This window comes from Mesoplodon densirostris, chromosome 15, assembly GCF_025265405.1.
Source record: "Mesoplodon densirostris isolate mMesDen1 chromosome 15, mMesDen1 primary haplotype, whole genome shotgun sequence".
In the NCBI taxonomy this organism is placed as follows: Eukaryota; Metazoa; Chordata; class Mammalia; order Artiodactyla; family Ziphiidae; genus Mesoplodon; species Mesoplodon densirostris.
The window spans coordinates 31,606,525-31,624,220 of NC_082675.1; the positions used below are offsets into that span (position 1 = coordinate 31,606,525).

General features: G+C 44.2%; 1 protein-coding gene across 3 annotated transcripts in view; it reads right to left on the reverse strand.

Moving 5' to 3' along the window:
* Window positions 1–17,696, reverse strand: part of PTPRM (protein tyrosine phosphatase receptor type M) — a 759,871-nt gene that overhangs the window by 55,704 nt on the left and 686,471 nt on the right. For all 3 annotated transcript variants that reach the window (XM_060119604.1, XM_060119603.1, XM_060119605.1), the window contains one exon: window positions 5,927–6,024. In XM_060119604.1, the coding sequence (XP_059975587.1) occupies window positions 5,927–6,024 (98 nt within the window). The remainder of the gene's footprint in view (window positions 1–5,926; window positions 6,025–17,696) is intronic.

The following is a 17,696-nucleotide window of genomic DNA, read 5'->3' on the forward strand; positions in this document are numbered from 1 at the left end:
GGAAAACAATCACAGCACATCCGGTGCAATTTACATGCCAGGTGTGCAGCTGTCGCCAGGTGCCAGGGAAACTGACAAGGGTCCCTTCCCACAACACACGGGCTGAGAGGGACGCACGGGGGTAACCAGGAAGTCTTAGATAATGACGGGTCCTGGCAGATGTACCGGAGACCCCGCTGGAGGGAAGTGCAGCGTCTGAGTCTTCTGCACAGGTGCTGCGACAGGGAAGGCCTCCCAGCGGCTCTAACACCAGCAATTACAGCAGCCTAATGCAGAGCGCTGCAGGGCAGAAATCTGGGGAAAGCTGCCCGGTTCTGACTTAATGAATCAAGTCTGTGTAAACAAACAGTGTTCCTGGGCTCATGCCTGATTCATGAAGGACACACTGCGTGCACTCAACGTGGTAAGTAGCTAGTTGCTCCCCTTAAAACCATGTCATTTTCATTTCTTCAGTGGTTCGTTGTTGCTGTTTCCAAGCATGGAAAATGGAAACGTCATCTCTCAACAAATATGCAGGATGAACAATGGGAAACAGCCTGGAATAAGATTCGACTTTTTCCCGGAGGGCATGTGACCTTTTGTCAACACCCCCAAATCACACCAGACATTTCAAGGACAGATGCCATTAAGTGCATTACTAATTGAAGACAGGTTGGTCCAAGAGGCTGATGGTAACAGGGGAGGACTCTCCAGGGCTTGCCACGTCCCCACAAAGCGGGTAAGGATTTTCAAGGATTTTTTTTTTTTAGTAGGCTTACCAGACCTAAAATTACTGAATTTCTGTGAGCCTGGGGGCTTCCATTTATGGCTGAACTTGAACCCTGACTCCCCTCTTCTGCTGCACACTGTTAGCTGAACTGTCCACGGTTATTTGTCAGAAAGAATAGTTTCCATCAAAAATATCAACAGTGGCCACCCTGTATGGGATGGGTCCAAGTGCCTGATGGAAGGAACAGAGACCACCACTGCCTGGCCTTTTTATTTGCTATTATTCCAAGGTAGGTAACTCGGAATGAAACTGCATTCCAGCAAAAGGTGCCATGTCCAACAGACATGAAGGTTTTTTACTATAGTAATTTTATAGCACAATCTTCCTTTGACCTGTTAGCCAAAGACCATGCTGTCCTGATTTTTCCTTAAAGGAAGAGGGTTTATCATATGAAAACAGCTCACCTCTAGTTGAGACAGGCTGGGACCTGGGACCTGGGACCCTTTGTTGCAGTGCTTGCACCTGGACACACATCTCTTCAAGCAACAAAATACAAAGAAACTATAAGGGACTAAAAATAACTGTGTGCATGCACAGTTGGGGCAAATTCTGGACAAAAGATACAGAAAGACCAGAAACACTCAACTGCCACTTCTGAAGAGCCAGGAGCAAAAACAGGGCACATGCCCCCTGCACACACCACCACCAAAGGGGTGGGTAAACCCCTTAAGCCACGCCTCCGGCCCGACCCCTGGACACACCCCTAACCTCACCCCATACAAGGAACCAGCTCGCCCTGCCTCGGGAACAAGCATGGGAACCTGTTACTTGTTTTCGCTTCCCCCTGCTGCAACACGGGCCCCAATAAAGCCTGGCCTGAATTTCTTGTCTGGCCTCGTATCAATTTCTATTGATTAAGGAGGCCAAGAACCCTGGCTGGTAACACAGTCACTGAGTCCTGAGATAGCACACTTTGGAATTTCAGATAAGCAAAAAATACACGTGTGCCTTTATTTTAAAAAAAATCCAGTAGTAGTTGTTATTTTTAATAATTATCTACTTTTCAAAATAATTTATCTTGGGATTATTTTAAGTGAGCTCCGATGCAAATATGTAAAATCTGGTAAATAACTTTCAAGGAATACAGTTAGTGGGAAAGCAAAGCAGTGCAAAGCAGTCTCCACATCTCTTTGCTCCTTATCATACTAGGGGCAGTCAACAAGTATTTGTGAGATGAGTGAAGATTCAGGATGAATCATACATTTCAGGGGAAGAAACAGATAAAATATTTAGCGTAGCTGTTTCACAGTTAACCTAGCAGATGCTAACTACTCTCTAACACTAAGAGGGAAGAATTCGCATTCATTCACTTTGTTGGGCATTTCCTGAATGCCAGGAGGGAGAGACCAAAAATCTGTAAGGCTGTCTCCTCCCTGAAAGGAGCTTGCTTTCTGGGGCAGTTGAATTTTTTTTTTTTTTTCCTCCAGTGGTCATTACTGCTTTCATAGCAAAATACTGATTTGGGGTGAAAAAAGGTAATTTATAGATACCACTGTAGGTCTTAGCTTTGCTGGAGAAAATGTAAGGGTTACATTAATATCCATGTTTACGTAGTCCTCAGAATGGGGTGGGAGCTTCTCTAACCACCTGACACGTAGAAACTCATTTAATCTTTACAAGATCCCTATGAAGCAGGTGCTATGACATCTCCACCACCCATGTGAGGGGTTGGTGGTGGGGAGCTCAGCGACTCCCCCTCCCCACTTCCAGCCAGCTCCCCTGCTCTCACCATCTCCCAGGAGACAGACAATTGAGAGACGGAAATGGTTTTTACACTGTTAGTATGTAAACTAGTGCTTTGTAAGCTTTTCTCCTTTACATAATGGGCCCATAGCTTCTCCCCACTTGTCTTGTCACTTTACTAATATCCTTTATTCTACAGAAAATTTTACATTTTAATAGTCAATTTTCCCCATCCTTTTCTTAACGTGTTGAGCTTTTGGTATATTTGGAACGCTCTTAAAACAAAGGCCATAAATATTTTCCCCCATATTTCCTTCTAAAAGTTTTAAAGTGTTTAAAACTTTTGGTCTTTATTTAGTATTCATTTATGGGCTTTTTTTAAAATCCACATGAATAATCAAATGTCCCAGTTCAACTGATGGAAAAGATCATGCTTTTCCCACTAATTACACATTTTCCCACAAATGCCTACATCGACACCTGGGCTCTCTTTTTTGATCTGTTGGTGTATTTATTTCTTCCTAATTTGTGTTATCTATAATTTTCCCTTTTGATATGCCCTTTTCTGGTTTTGATATCAAGCCTCTTAAAATAAAATGGGGTAGTAGTCTTTCTTTTTCTCTTCTCAGAATAATTTTTATAAGATTTGAATTACCCATTCCTTGACTATTTAGCAGAATATACCTATAATACGTTTGGGACTAGTGCTTTTCCATGGGTCACTTTTTTTTTTTTTTTTTGCGGTACGCGGGCCTCTCACTGTTGCGGCCTCTCCCGTTGTGGAGCACAGGCTCCAGACGCGCAGGCTCAGCGGCCATGGCTCACGGGCCCAGCTGCTCCGCGGCATGTGGGATCCTCCCGGACAGGGGCACGAACCCGTGTCCCCTGCATCGGCAGGCGGACTCTCAACCACTGCGCCACCAGGGAAGCCCACGTGGGTCACTTTTTAACTATAATTCCCTTTTAAAATAATGATTGTCCTTCAGAATTTGTTTCTTTTCGAGTCAGTTTTGGAAAATCATATTTGTCAAGAAAATTACCTACTTTATCTAAATTTTCAAATTTATTGTTACTCATATTATCTGTTATGATAAAAAATGCATCCTATTCCCAATATTTGTTACTTTTGATTTCCTTTCTTCTGATTGCCATATATTTTTCAATTTCATTAGTCTTGCCACAAAACCTTTTTGATTATGGTGATTTTTATTATTGTTTCTTTGATTTTTATTTAATAACTTTCCGCTCTGCTATTATTACTTTTTTTTCTTTCTTTAGTTGTACTCTGTTCCTCATTTATCTTCTTGAATTAGATGCTCAGTCTTCTAATAACAATATTTAAGAACATATATATATATATATATATATAGTTTTGGGTACCATTTTCTTTGAATCTGACACATTTACTAAATGATGCTTCATGATTCACAGTTCTAAGTATTTTCTGAATTATATTAGGGAGTTTCGCTTTGACCAGTGAATTAGTGGAAGCACTTTCTCACCCAGAGCCTAAGTGAAGACCCATTTGCTTCTGTGTCATTTCCCTGTTCTGGTGCCGGGCTGGCTTCCCTCCCCGACTCCCCCCTGCAACCTCTCCTTTTGCCCTTTCTCTGAGCATCTATCATATGTGGGTCTAGGTTTTAAGTGGCCATCTCAGTTCAAATCCTTAGCATTGCACATGTCCAAGGTGTTACCTCCTGTTCTTGGTGGGCTTTAAAACTCAAGATCCAAGCTCGTGAGACCGAAGCCCTCCCACCCTCTCACTAAGACCTACGCGCACCATCGTGCCTGTCCTCCAGCGGGCAGCTGCCGGGCCCACCCTTGCTGTGGTCTCTCGTCCTCACTTTCTGGTCTCTAGTAGTTTACTTTCTTGAGAGCTAAGCTAAACACTTTTAATATATATGTTTACATATACATTTATATTTAATATTAAATATATGAAAACACATTTACATTTTATCTAGAATTTCTAAGTGTTTGTAGGAGGAGGATCTTCAGGTTATTGATTTGCCATTTTTGCTAGGACTGTAAGTACCTCCCACTTCTTAATGTCTCTCTTCTTCCCGGTTTGTGCTTCCTGATACCTTCTGAAAATCCATATTTTTAAACAGATGTATTGAAGAAGTATAAGTGATGTACAAAAAACCTCATGTGCACAATTTGATGGGTTTTGACACATGCAGATACCCTTGGTACCACCACGACAACCAAGGCTACAGACAACATCCACCATCTCCTGTGGTCTCCTGTGTGCCTTTGCTCTTGGTGCATGCCCGTGTGTGTGTGTGTGTGTGTGTGTGTGTGTGTGTGTGTATTAAGAGCACTTACCGTGAGGTCTACCCTCTTAACAAATCAAGTACGCGATGCCTATTGTTGACTACAAGCACACTTTGTACAGCAGATCTCTAGAACTTGTTCATCTGGCATAACTGAAACCTCATACCCACTGAACATCAAGCCCCCACCTCTCCCTCCCTGCAATCCTTGGCAACCACTCTTGTACTTTCTGCTTCTAAGAGTTCGACTATTCTCCATCATTCCTATGAGTGGAATTGCGCAGTCTCTGTCCTTCTGTGACTGGCTTATTTCACCTGGCGTGATGTCCTCCAGGTGCATCTGTGTTGTAAATGGCAGGATTTCCTTTCTTTTTAAGGTCGACAGCTAATCTTAAGAGACAACCCCTTTATGGTTTCTGCCCCGATATCTCAACTCAAGGCTCATCTCTAGGCTGAGGGTACATCTCACAATGTCAACCTCTCTAAGAAGTAATGGGTCCTCCAGCAGAACCATAGAATTGGGCCCACTATTCAACAAAGCAGTTGCACCCTGTGTATCTTCTTGTTTTAAGATTTCCCTTTGGAAAGAATCCTGTCGCATCCCACGACTGAGATCTTAATTACTCAAGAAATTTCTGGTTAAATAAAAATAGCTCCTCGGTAGTCAATACAGATGAAGTAACCCAAGACCTTCGGGTGGCGGGGGTGGGGTGGGGTGGGGGGTGGGGGGTGGGGGGTGGAGGGTGGAGGGTGGAGGGGGGCGGAGCGTGGTCTCCACTTTACTGGTCAGGAAAGGGAGGAAAGGAAAGTCTAAGCCAGAGGAGATGCTGGATTTCTAAGCCCAGGATTGACTCCAGGCCTGCTGGCTGTTCTCAGAGTGGATTTCCCAGAGGTGGGGAATGCAGTCCTGTCTCCTGGGGACTCCCATTGTGTTCTGACACCCAACAACCAGCATGCATGCTTCGCCGTGTTTTTGTGCACTCAATATAGCCGGATAACAACTGCTTTTAAATCTTGAGTGCCTTTTCTGTCTGTTGCTATCACAACAAATGAAAGCAATTCAGGCTATGTTTACTGATAATTTATAAGCAAGCAAGAGGAGGAGCCGTGGTAGTTGATATTTTTGGAAGGACACACACTGCTTCCAGAGCTGACTAAGCAAGGAACAAATGACCAGGAGGCGGAGAGGACCACTTACCCTCCCCACTTCCACCAGGTTGGTCACCATGATGATGCTCGCTGTGTTTTCATGCCACACCATCCTCCAGAAGTCATAGATGGTCTCTTGCATTGGTCCTGCAGTAAAACACAGCAGAGACTTTTGTTTTCCTTATGAGTTTGCAACTGGAAAATTTCTGGGGCTTGCAAAGAAATCTATGGACGGCCACAGAGTCCCCTTACTTTTCTACGTGGACAGAGCTCTCCTTCTAGTGTTGATGCGAGAGGGTATTCTTCCTAAAACGACACCCTTAGAAATACTGAATTTTTCACTCATGGTTGAATCTTCTCATGTCATCCAGTGTATCTGCTTTTGAGCTCTTTTGCCCTTCTTAAATGACTGCCGTGAAAGAACGTTATTTCTTCATCATTTAGCTATTTATCTCCATAATACTCAAGAGTGAAATTTAAAAAAAGAAATGGGTACCATTACTCTTCCTGCTAACAACTGGCAGATATCCCGGGAAATGGTATATAGAATGAAATGAGCATCTATAGGAAAAATGGCCTTTTCTTGTTTCTAATATTTTTCTTATTCTGTGCTATCTGTCAAATTAATCCTTTTAAAAAATTTCACCTGACTCCTTCAAGCAAGAGAGGAGTTGGATTCAAGCAGTTGTACTTCCTGTCACTGAACGTGACCGGGATCTGCTGCCCCAGCTTTTGGGATCTTAGTATTTAAAAGCTCTTTTTATGGACTGGGAAAAAAAAGAGGGAAAATATGGGTTACAAAATGCCAGTGCTATAGATACTGTATAGGTACAGAAAGCTGGAACTTAAACTTTCTTTTAATGCAGATTTTTTAAAAACCCAAACTTGACTTTATGCCCATGCATGTTTGAGGGTCTACATGTAATAGCATAAATCTTTATATGACCAGCAGACATGTGAGGACAGGAGAGGAAGACAACTTCAAAGGCATGGAGAGTCACGTTACACGGGGACTCAGACGAGCATTTAGGGATGGGTCGGGACAGCTGTGCTGCTGTATCTGGACACTGCAGATCACTGGGTCTGGAGCTCATACATGTGAATTTGAGATCTGCCTCTGGCTCTGAACTGGTTGTGTGATTTGGGGCAAGTTACTTGGGCTACTGAGACCTTTAGTGTCTGCATCTCTCTTTATCTACATACTGATTTCAGGAACACGTCTCAGGGTTATTTTAAGGATTCCTGGAATGAACACACACTTAGGCATTTTACACACAACCAAGCGTCAGAGCAAAACAAGGTGCCTTTACCTTAAAATATTATAAGGAATGGAGGGAGATAAGTTGGAGGTATATTTAAAGCAATTTGGGCTATAAGTTGATCAATTTTTAAGCCAGGTGATGGTTACATGAAGATTCATTATACAATTCTGTCGACTTTTGTACATATTTGAAATTTTCTATGACAAGTTTTTTTTTAAAGAGATATATTATCATTGAGTGTAGAATTTGATCAGTAAAAACAGAAAGCTTTCTCCATAAATTATTTTGCAGAAATCAGTAGGTTAAGCCATAGGTTAGGAAGAAGAACTTGTAGCCTTCATTTGCCTTACAAAATGAACATTAAGGAATTTAACTCAAACCTTCTAAAGCCCAAGGTAATAAAAGAGTTGAAACTGCAAAAACAAAGACCGAAACAAAAACAAAAAAACCAAGGTGCATTTAAAGGTATTTATGAATGGTCACTCATTGGCTGAGCAATGGGGGCACAGCCGGGGCACCTTCAGTCATCTCCCCTCCCTCTGGACCAATTACCAGTTGGTTCCTGTGTACTTTTTCTTCTTCTTCCTCACTGTCAAGCCTCATTCCCTCCTCTCTGGATTGCAAACATCTATCGTTCCTCCTGCTGCCATGGCTACGCTCTTCCCCTCCCCGTGAGAACCCCTCCAACTGCTGAGCTTCTGCGTCGAGTCCCCTTATGGGACCTTGCACACTGCCCACCATGAAGCTGAGCCTGCCATTTGGCCCCGTCCCTTGGCATGTGCGTGCCATTCTCCTGATGCATAGGCTGAAGATTTCAGTGGCTTCAGTCAAGGTTACAGGGGGCACAAGTAAACATCGGATTCCATCAATCACTAGGCTTCTAGCTTTCGGGGAGAGAGGTGCCTCTGTTGTGTACTTAACAGCTTGTTACTTACTCACAAGGAAAAAATACCCTGAGTCCATCTTTGTGCAAACAGATAGCCTTCCCAATGTGACCCTGAAACACAGGGCTGACACTTTCTGCTTCCTTCACTAGATGCACAGGCCTGTGCCACCTACTCTGAAACTTCTAGAAACAGTTCTGATGACAAGGGCTACCGTGGATGAATCAGATGTCCCAGCATGGCGGATGGTGAGTGCCTTCAGGGAGAAAGCCCCCTCTCCCCTCTATGCCCAACAGAGATATGCACGGCTGGGGGCAGGTTCCCAGGTGCAACTCACTTGCCCTTTCTTGGCTTCAGACCCTGCTGTGATGACTTGTCTCAAGTTCCGGGGGGTGGGGGCAGGTGGGGAATGTGGCTGTCGCAGTACTGCTCTTTCCTTAGTGCCTGTGGGATACCCAGCACATAGCAGCTCAATGAATAAATGAATGAATGAATAAGTCTGTATGCATCAGGATAAACCACATTATTTACTATTATACTGTTATATTAAGTATAAAAATATTAAGTAATGTTAATAGATAATATGAGTCCGTTTCTTGGCGTATTTCAGAGATTATCTGTAGAAGCTTGAAAGCACATTGCTTTTACTCCTTCCCGATTCATAGAAAGGAGGGCATCTTTTGCAGGAGCCTCTTCAGAATGAGCGTGATGGTCACCCAGTCCACAGAGCGCCGCTAGGCAGTGCTGCAGGAGCTGGCCCCAACCACTAAGCAGATGGCTCCTCTGAGGGCCCCTGCCCCGAGGCGTTGCCTCCAATCTTAACTCAACCCATGATCCCGAGCCAGAGTGCAATCCTGGCTTCCACTAACTGTTCTCCGTCGAAGGCAGTGGTTCTCAACTCTGGTTGCATATTACAATTACTGTGGAGCTTCTAAACAATTCTGATGTCCTAACCCAAGAGACTTTGCATTTATTGGCCGGGGCTGGGGGCTGGGTCTCCTGGGGAAGGACCACAGATCTTCAGCATCGAGACATTCGGCTCCACCTCCGACCTGTCACGTGGTCTCCTAAGGAGGTGGAACTGTGGAACACCCAAGATTTGTAGGTTTTGAATTTACTGAGTAGTCTAAGCCGTACACAAGCTCTTTGAATCAAGAAATCCCAATTCTTTCTGATTTAGAAGGAACTTCCCTTATAAAATATTATCTGGGAACATGGCTGTGCCATTTTACCAAGGGGCAAAGCGGTAGTTAAGGTGACACAGGTTTTTTAATGTTTACTTAACTACGTTTGGGTTATCTTTAAAATAAAGGGCATTTATAAGAATTAGAGGCTCACTTGGGTGATGACAATGATCACTAAATCATCATTTAGTCTTGATGATTTTCTTACCCATTGACCTGCACTAAAAAAAAAAAAAAAAAGATCAGGCGAGAAGAATGCATTAGGTGAGGGTCTTTTTAGTGCTAAAATTAGGACAGGTATCCAGAAGAACTGAAACAGTTTGGGGCTAAGATCTGAAAATGAATTTGAACACAAAGATTATTCTAAGTTGATCTGAGAAAGAAAAAACTGGTGCTAGAAAAGGTCCCCCAGCCTCCTTCCCTGACCCTCCCTGTGCAGTTTTGCCCTGTTCTTCCTGTTCCTTGTCCCTCGTCTCTTGCCTCCTTCCTGGGTGGCACCATGTGCTGTTGGATGTGAGCGTGGTCCCCTCCTGCACACCACTCAGCTCCTCCCACACCTGGTCCCACATCTGGGGCAATTCAATGATGAAGCTGCTCAGGGTGGGCACTGGAGAGTCTTATCTTGGCTGATGATTCAAGATATTTTCATGAATGTTCATTCAAATCTTATTTTTTTGGAGGGGGAAACACAGAAGAAGGCAGGAACCCAAAGGTAAGGTTTTTAGTGCAAAATTTGTCAATCCTGTTTTCCTCTTCTCTTCAACATATTTCAAATTATTTCCTGAGACCCGAATACCTTATGATTCAGAGATACACGTCTCCAAACAAAATCAAAAAGCACACTGGAGGCTGGGGCAGGATGACCTCACTGACACCATGTGGTTTTAGCAGCTCCTGGTGGCGTTGGAGGACTGTGGCCATTGTGAGCCAACACCGAGCGTCTCCAGATGCGTGCCTGGTACACAGGGCGCTTACCCTCAGTCCCATACCGTCGCTGGGCTGAAACGGGGGGAGGACCACCTGAGGAGGCTAGGGATGTATTCCTAGCCTTTGATGTCTGTCTCCCCAAAGCTGGAAAACACCCTCAGCATGGGGAGAATAATCCATGGAGAGGTCACTGGAGATTGCTCTTAGGGTGGACAAACAGCTAAACTCCTAAGACAAGGAAACAGCAGGCAAAGGACGCTGTGAACCCCGCTCCCTCTGGCATGAATGGTTGCAATGACAGCCCCGGAAGGTATCTGATTTCTGCAGTTGCTGGCTGGGTGCGAGCCCCACGATCACTGTGGCCATGCATTTACAGATGTTGGCACACTAGGCGGAAGGTTATTCTCAGCAGCGGTCCCTGGGGGACCGAAGCGTTTAAAAGGTAAGGTCCTGAAATTTCAATAGCATCAGGCCAGTACCACATCCCACTTCCCTGACGATCGTCAGCACGCACAGACCTCTCTCTGCTGAGCAGGAGACGGGCGGAAGGGTGTTCTTACACCACCCAGCCCTGGAGGAGCAGCAACAAAGAAGGGCAGAGAGAACTAGAGCAGAATGAAAACAATGAAAAGCCATGAAAAGGGTAAGTGAAAGACATTCAAGGATGGCTCTATTGTGTAAGACCAGTTCTCTAGTTCATGGCAGTGGGAGATATTAAAAATCATAATTTCAAACCTTGATAGATGACTCCCACCCCTCCTTTTCACATTCTCACTTCTATACAGTATGTTTTCTGCGTTAGAGCCACAGGAAGCCAAGGTCCTTGGAGCTCATGGTGGCGTGTGAGAGTTCTTGGAAGGGAAGAAAGGGTACAGATACGAATTGGTATTCCACTGTAAACAGGATAATTCCTAACTTCTTTTGAGCTCTTACTATTTCCCAGGTCTCCTTTGAGTGTTTTCCATGTATTATGTCATTAATTTAAAAATCACAACCTTATCTGATAGGTGCTACTCTTCCCCCATTTTACTGAAAGGAGACTGAGGCAGAGAGAGGTCAGCAAAGTTGTCCACGGGGTGAGGTCTAACCCCACCGGTCACACTGCCGCCAGGTGAGCGTCCAAGGAACTGGGAAGGGCCCTACCTGACAGGTGTGTGTGTACAAGTCATCACAATCCGGCAAGAGTAGAAGAGAAGGAAAGCCATGTCAACCACCGAAAACTGCCTTTTTAAATGCCTTTTAATATGAGATCAATTTCCCTCCTTTAAGCCTCCCATGGTCCCACTGCTACAGAATAAAGGCCAAGTTCGTGGGCACGTCCTCTCCCAAGGCCCCTTCTCCGCAGCCTCAACCTCGCCTGCATCTGAGCATTTCCAGAACCCAGCACGTCCTGGTTTACTCCCTCCGTTTTCACCACAGCCCCCCAAGCCACGTGCCCCCTGAATGACCAGCCTAGCCTCACCCTCGGGATCCCCCAGCCTGTTCTCCCCATCGCAGCCACAGCTTGCCTCTGCAAAACGTTACTTTCCTGCTTACAAATCTTCCAAGGGGTCTCCACTGAGTAAAGCCCAGATTCCTTAATGAGGCAAATGTGGCCCCGCACAGCCTGTGCCTGGACGGGGCTCCAGTCTCGGCTTCTGCTGTTGCAGGTGCCACCCCGCTGGGGTCCCTGCGAGCATCCCCTGCCAGGACCCCTCCGAGCTTGCTTCATTCATTCTTATCCCCTTCCTGGCCCCTGGTGGGAATCTGAGTGTGCGACCCACATCCACGGGTGAGCACTTAGCCTGCTCTGTGCCAGGCACCCTGGGAGGGATGGTGAGGGATGCAAAAGTGGTAACAGAACTACGGCCCCTGCTTTCAAGAGGCTTGTGGCCGTATAAGGTGGAGATAAGGCAAGAACACATCACACTCGCATATAAAGTGCAGTAAGGTCGGCGTCCTGAACGTCAGCTGAGATGTGCACACCTCTGCAGACACAAGGAGATTTTCCAAGGGGACATGGGTAGTTTCCAAAGTAGTAATTTCTAGACACTTAGTGGCTTTATGGACTCTGCCCAAACTGATCTCCCTGAGGAGTTCCAGGAACAGTGGTCTCTCTCCAACTTGACAAAGCCCTCACTCATCTTAAATATTGCTATGGGGCACTGCCCCGGTGGAAAGACCTGCAGGTGTGAAACCAAGGGATGGACTGAAATACTGACCCTGGAAACTCAAAGCGCTTCCTGCCTTCCCTTATGAAACATACTTATATAAAGGGAAAAATCGGGTGTTAAAAATGGGGCGTTTTGGTTCATCCTGAGATGCTCTGAATTCAGACCATCCAAAGTGGTAGAGGCTGGTAACACTTATTCTTTTAACTGGAACTGGACTGTTCTGTAGGACAGCCAAGTTTTCCTGGATGCAAACCATGGATGAAAGTTTCATGTGTTTTCTTTCAGATTCGGCGTGCTTTAATCTGTAAGGTGGTTAAACTCTATTTATTGCACATCATAAAATATTTATTCTCATTATATCAATCCTCATTTTATCTTAGAAAATAATTAAATATCGCCTATCTCCTATTAACAAATAAACGTATATAAACCTATGATGAAAACTTTAGATAGCAATTTAAAATGTTCAAAGGGGGTACATGATTTTTTCAAACTTCTTTTGGGGATTCACAAGGGAAACCATTTGCAGACCACTGTCAGCCAGTGATGTATGTCTACAGTAGTCAACGTCAGGAAGAGACTGTACTTATTCCTGCAGTGGTGGAGTGCAGAGTGGATGTGACTTTGGCGGGAGGAATGAGGGGGGCAGGTCCTCTGGGTGAAACATCCAGTAGGGGTGACTTAGTGCCACCTGAGTGGGGAAGGGACACATGGGAGCCATCTTGAGACAACATGCGAAATTTTTACAAGAATTGTGGGTTCAGACTTTATGAGTAGTAGAAGAAGACATTAAAAACACAACTAGGGAGCAATCTTTTAGATTGAAAGCCTACCTTCTAGGAAGAAGGCAGAGGAAGAAGTGTTTGGTTGTCTGAGAGGAGGTGGGCTTGGCCCGATGTGTGACGAGGTATCCACAGCCATAAGGAAGGAAGGAGGAAGGAAGGAAGGAAGGGAGGGAGGGAGGAAGGAAGGGAGGGAGGAAGGGAGGGAGGGAGGGAGGAAGGAAGGAAGGAAGGAAGGGAGGGAGGGAGGAAGGGAGGGAGGGGGCCTGGAGGAGGTGGGCCCAGTGGGCTAGAAAGCTGAGCCCAGGTATCAAAAGGTCAAGACCAGAGGGAGCCCCTGAGCTTCCCGCAGGTGCAGACAGACATCAGTGTCCAGAGTGGAGGGATCTACTCTATTTATTGAACAAAAACTCCTGAGAGGGCTTCCCTGGTGGCGCAGTGGTTGAGAGTCCGCCTGCCGATGCAGGGGACACGGGTTCGTGCCCCAGTCTGGGAAGATCCCACATGCCGTGGAGCGGCTGGGCCTGTGAGCCATGGCCGCTGAGCCTGCGCGTCCGGATCCTGTGCTCCACAACGGGAGAGGCCACAACAGTGAGAGGCCCGCGTACCGCAAAAAAACCCAAAAACCAAAAAACAAAAACTCCCGAGAAACAGGACAATGTTGAACATGAACAGTAAAGGACCGTAAACAAAGAGATCATGCTCCATACCAATTAATGAGAGGGAAAGTTATAAAATACTCTAGATATATTAAAAAATATTAATATATTCTGAAGATGGATCCCTGGCAACCACAAGGCTGGTGGAAACCAGCAGTGGAGACATCCAGGCAGTGATGCCTGGAACCCCAGGGCCTGTGAGCAGCATGTGGCTCCAGGTGGTGATTCCAGGGCAGGAAGGTCACACAGGGCTGGGCAGGGGGACAGGCCCCTGCTGGCCTCACAGCGCCACTGACAGGCTCCCTGGTGCAGAGCAGGGGCTCAGGTGGGCTTCAGGCCTGGGCTGGGCTGGCTCAGGAGCCGGTGGGTCATGGATGCATCGGCTGACCTTTGAATCAGACTGGGGTCGACAGGGCTGTCCTTGGAGGGCAGTTTTGGATGCAGCCGAGCAGGATTTTAGCGCAGTACCATTGCTTTGTCAGCAAAGGAGCTGAGGGCTCTGGGCTGGAAAGTAAGGGGACCTGGGAAGCGGGCTGAGAAGGATGGTGGACAATTAAATGAGGCAGGTGGATAAGTCCTCAGGCCAGGTGTGTTTTACATGCACCATCTCATTTATTCAGCATCACAACTATGTTTCTGTCTTATGATGAGACCCAGGCTTAGGAGGCTAAGTGACTTTGAAGCTGGAGTTCCCACCCACATCAATCCAGGTACACTGTGAAAATTTCAGAATGACCCCCAAAGCCCGGGGGCCTTGTTTGTGCACATCAGCCTTTAACTACCTGACATGACTGGATGGTGTGGGGTGCACACCGAACGGCAGAAGCACAGAGGGAAGGGGCGGGGACCCTAAGGGCAGTGCAGCTGCAGAAACTAGGAGTCCTGGCTTTGGGCGCTGGCCGGGCGTGGGCTTGGTCAGGCCCTGTGGCATCCAGCTCACTCCATCGGAACCGAAGACCCCTGATGCTGAAACACCGATGTGGAAAAGAGAGGCCTAAGATTTACGCATTCATTTTCAAGCTCATAAATAAAAGTCACCCTACATTTCTGATCCATTATTGTTATCGTTGCTGCTGGAGATAATCTAGGATAAGTATCATGAAGTCAGTTACTCAATGTTCCAAACATTCGAAGTCCCTTCAGTGGTTTCTGAATAAGTTTTTATTACAAAACTTTAAGTGATTTTTCAATCTGATGCTTCTATAACACGTTTATAAGTTTACATTTAGTAGCTTTTCATTTTTGCAGTAGTGAAATGTAAAAGGTAAAACATGCCACCATGCTTTACGGACTGCATCTGTCTGGTATGTCACAAAAGTGATAATGGTGACACAGAAAACAGTTGGCTTCTGCATTAATAATTAATAATCCTTAACAATACTTATTTGATAGGTGCATTTGCTCTCCCCTGAGGCTACTTAAGTGAAAATCATGGAATTTTTATGAATAATTTTTGGTTTCAGCTGCAGAAAAAGAAAAGCGAAGTTGAGACAGCTGGGTGCACAGGATGAAATTTGCTTATTTTCCTGAATTGTTAAGAATATCCCCCCCGATTACCATTTGAAAGAAACAATAAAAATTAACTAAAGATTTAGAAGCAAACACTGAGAAATTGTTCCGTGATAGGGAAAACTTGGGAATACTTTATTTAACCTAAATTCAAAAATATAACTGGCAGCATTTTCTAAGGACAGCTCTCATGTGAAACACCCTTTACGTCCAGCATTACAGGGTTAGAATGTTCACCAGTGGAAATTTAATTTAGTGATCAGTCCAGTGGAATTTTAATTTAGTAAAAGAAGAGAAGATTGGCATTGAAGCTATAATGAAATAATGCCTTGTTAGAAGTAGGATCATACCTAAATAGACATTTCTCCAAAGAAGATATACAGATAGCCAACAAACACATGAAAGAATGCTCAACATCACTAATCATTAGAGAAATGCAAATCAAATCTACAGAGAGGTATCACCTCACACCAGTCAGAATGGCCATCATCAAAAAATCTACAAACAATAAATGCTGGAGAGGGTGTGGAGAAAAGGAACCCTTTTGCACTGTTGGTGGGAATGTAAATTGATATAGCCACTATGGAACAGTATGGAGGGTCCTTAAAAAACTAAAAATAGAACTACCATACGACCCAGCAATCCCACTACTAGGCATATACCTTGAGAAAACCATAATTTCAAAAAGAGTCGTGTACCACAATGTTCACTGCAGCTCTATTTACAATAGCCAGGACATGGAAGCAACCTAAGTGTCCATCGACACATGAATGGATAAAGAAGATGTGGCACATATATACAATGGAATATTACTCAGCCATGAAAAGAAATGAAATTGAGTTATTTGTAGTGAGGTGAATGGACCTAGGGTTTGTCATAAAGAGTGAAGTAAGTCAGAAAGAGAAAAACAAATACTGTATGCTAACACATATATATATATGGAATCTAAAAAAAATAAAAGGTTCTGAAGAATCTAGGGGCAGGACAGGAATAAAGACACAGGCGTAGAGAATGGACTTGAGGACATGGGGAGAGGAAAGGGTACGCTGGGACGAAGTGAGAGAATGGCATGGACATATATACACTACCAAATGTAAAACAGATAGCTAGTGGGAAGCAGCCACATAGCACAGGGATATCAGCTTGGTGCTTTGTGACCACCTAGAGGGGTGGGATGGGGAGGGTAGGAGGGAGACGCAAGAGGGAGGAGATATGGGGATATGTGTATATGTATAGCTGATTCACTTTGTTATAAAGCAGAAACTAACACACCATTGTAAAGCAATTATACTCCAATAAAGATGTTTAAAAAAAAAAAGAAGTAGGGTCATAAGTGATGACTTAATTAATGACATTAAACAGTGGGTTTTTTCTTTTCTTTTTTTTTTTTTTTTTTTTGCTTACTACATTTCTGTGGTTCTCACACAATGACAAATCCCTTCTTACACTGGAGTAGGTTTACCCATTGCCTGAGTCTTTTTTTTTTTTTTTGTAACTTTTCTACTTCTTTTCCTTTTTTAAATTGAAGTATAGTTGATTGGTGAGCAGGAACTTGCTGAGTACCCTGTTTCTCCTAAATTGGCTCACAAGGTGCTCCTCTTATATCTGAAAAAACTAGGCATCCACTGTGTGTGCATCCACTTCCTCTAGGACACACCATCCACATGGTGATGTTTACACCTCACTCATACCATCCCCTAAAATTCTCCTTTCAGACTGAAATAAGAAAGTGTGCCAACATGAACTGTGCAAACATTCATGGTTTTCTCTAGATAATTAGTGTCATGGGATGTCAGTTTCCAGGTGCATTACTAGAACATGTGAAATCCTGATTGGACACCAAAAGGTCATGTCAGATTTAATTACGAGAAAATCGGTATAAACCAAACACTAATGGACAGGCTACATATAAAATCTAAAACAGCTTGGGAAACCTCTGTCTGTAGTATCAGTCATAACCCCTCAACCGTTGGCTCTTTTTTGGTTAATAATCTGACTTTCATCTTATTCACTAAAAATAATTATAAAATACTTAAAAACAATAAATAATAATATAGTAGGTATTATTTAATGTGTTAATAAAGATAACTTTAATCAATAGCCACTTTCTTCCTAAGAGATACCAGAAACTTCGTATTTAATCGTCACCTTCCCATTCTTTATATTTGTATTTTCTAGTATCTTAATTCCAATAAGAGTTCATCCTATGTTGATTAGTCATTATTATAATTCTTTTTCTGTTGTAAATTTTTATAGCTTTCATAATTTTTATTGTGGTTTTCCTTAATTTATCTTTACAAGGAGAAGTTTGTGCATTTCCACACCACTCTTAACTATGTCTCAAGTCAACGGTAAAAACAGGTAAAGAAGCACCTTTTTAAAAAAAGTAAATTCAAAACAAAATGACTCAAGTATTCTGGATACCTTCCTCCTTTCCCTTACCCATTATTTTAAGACCT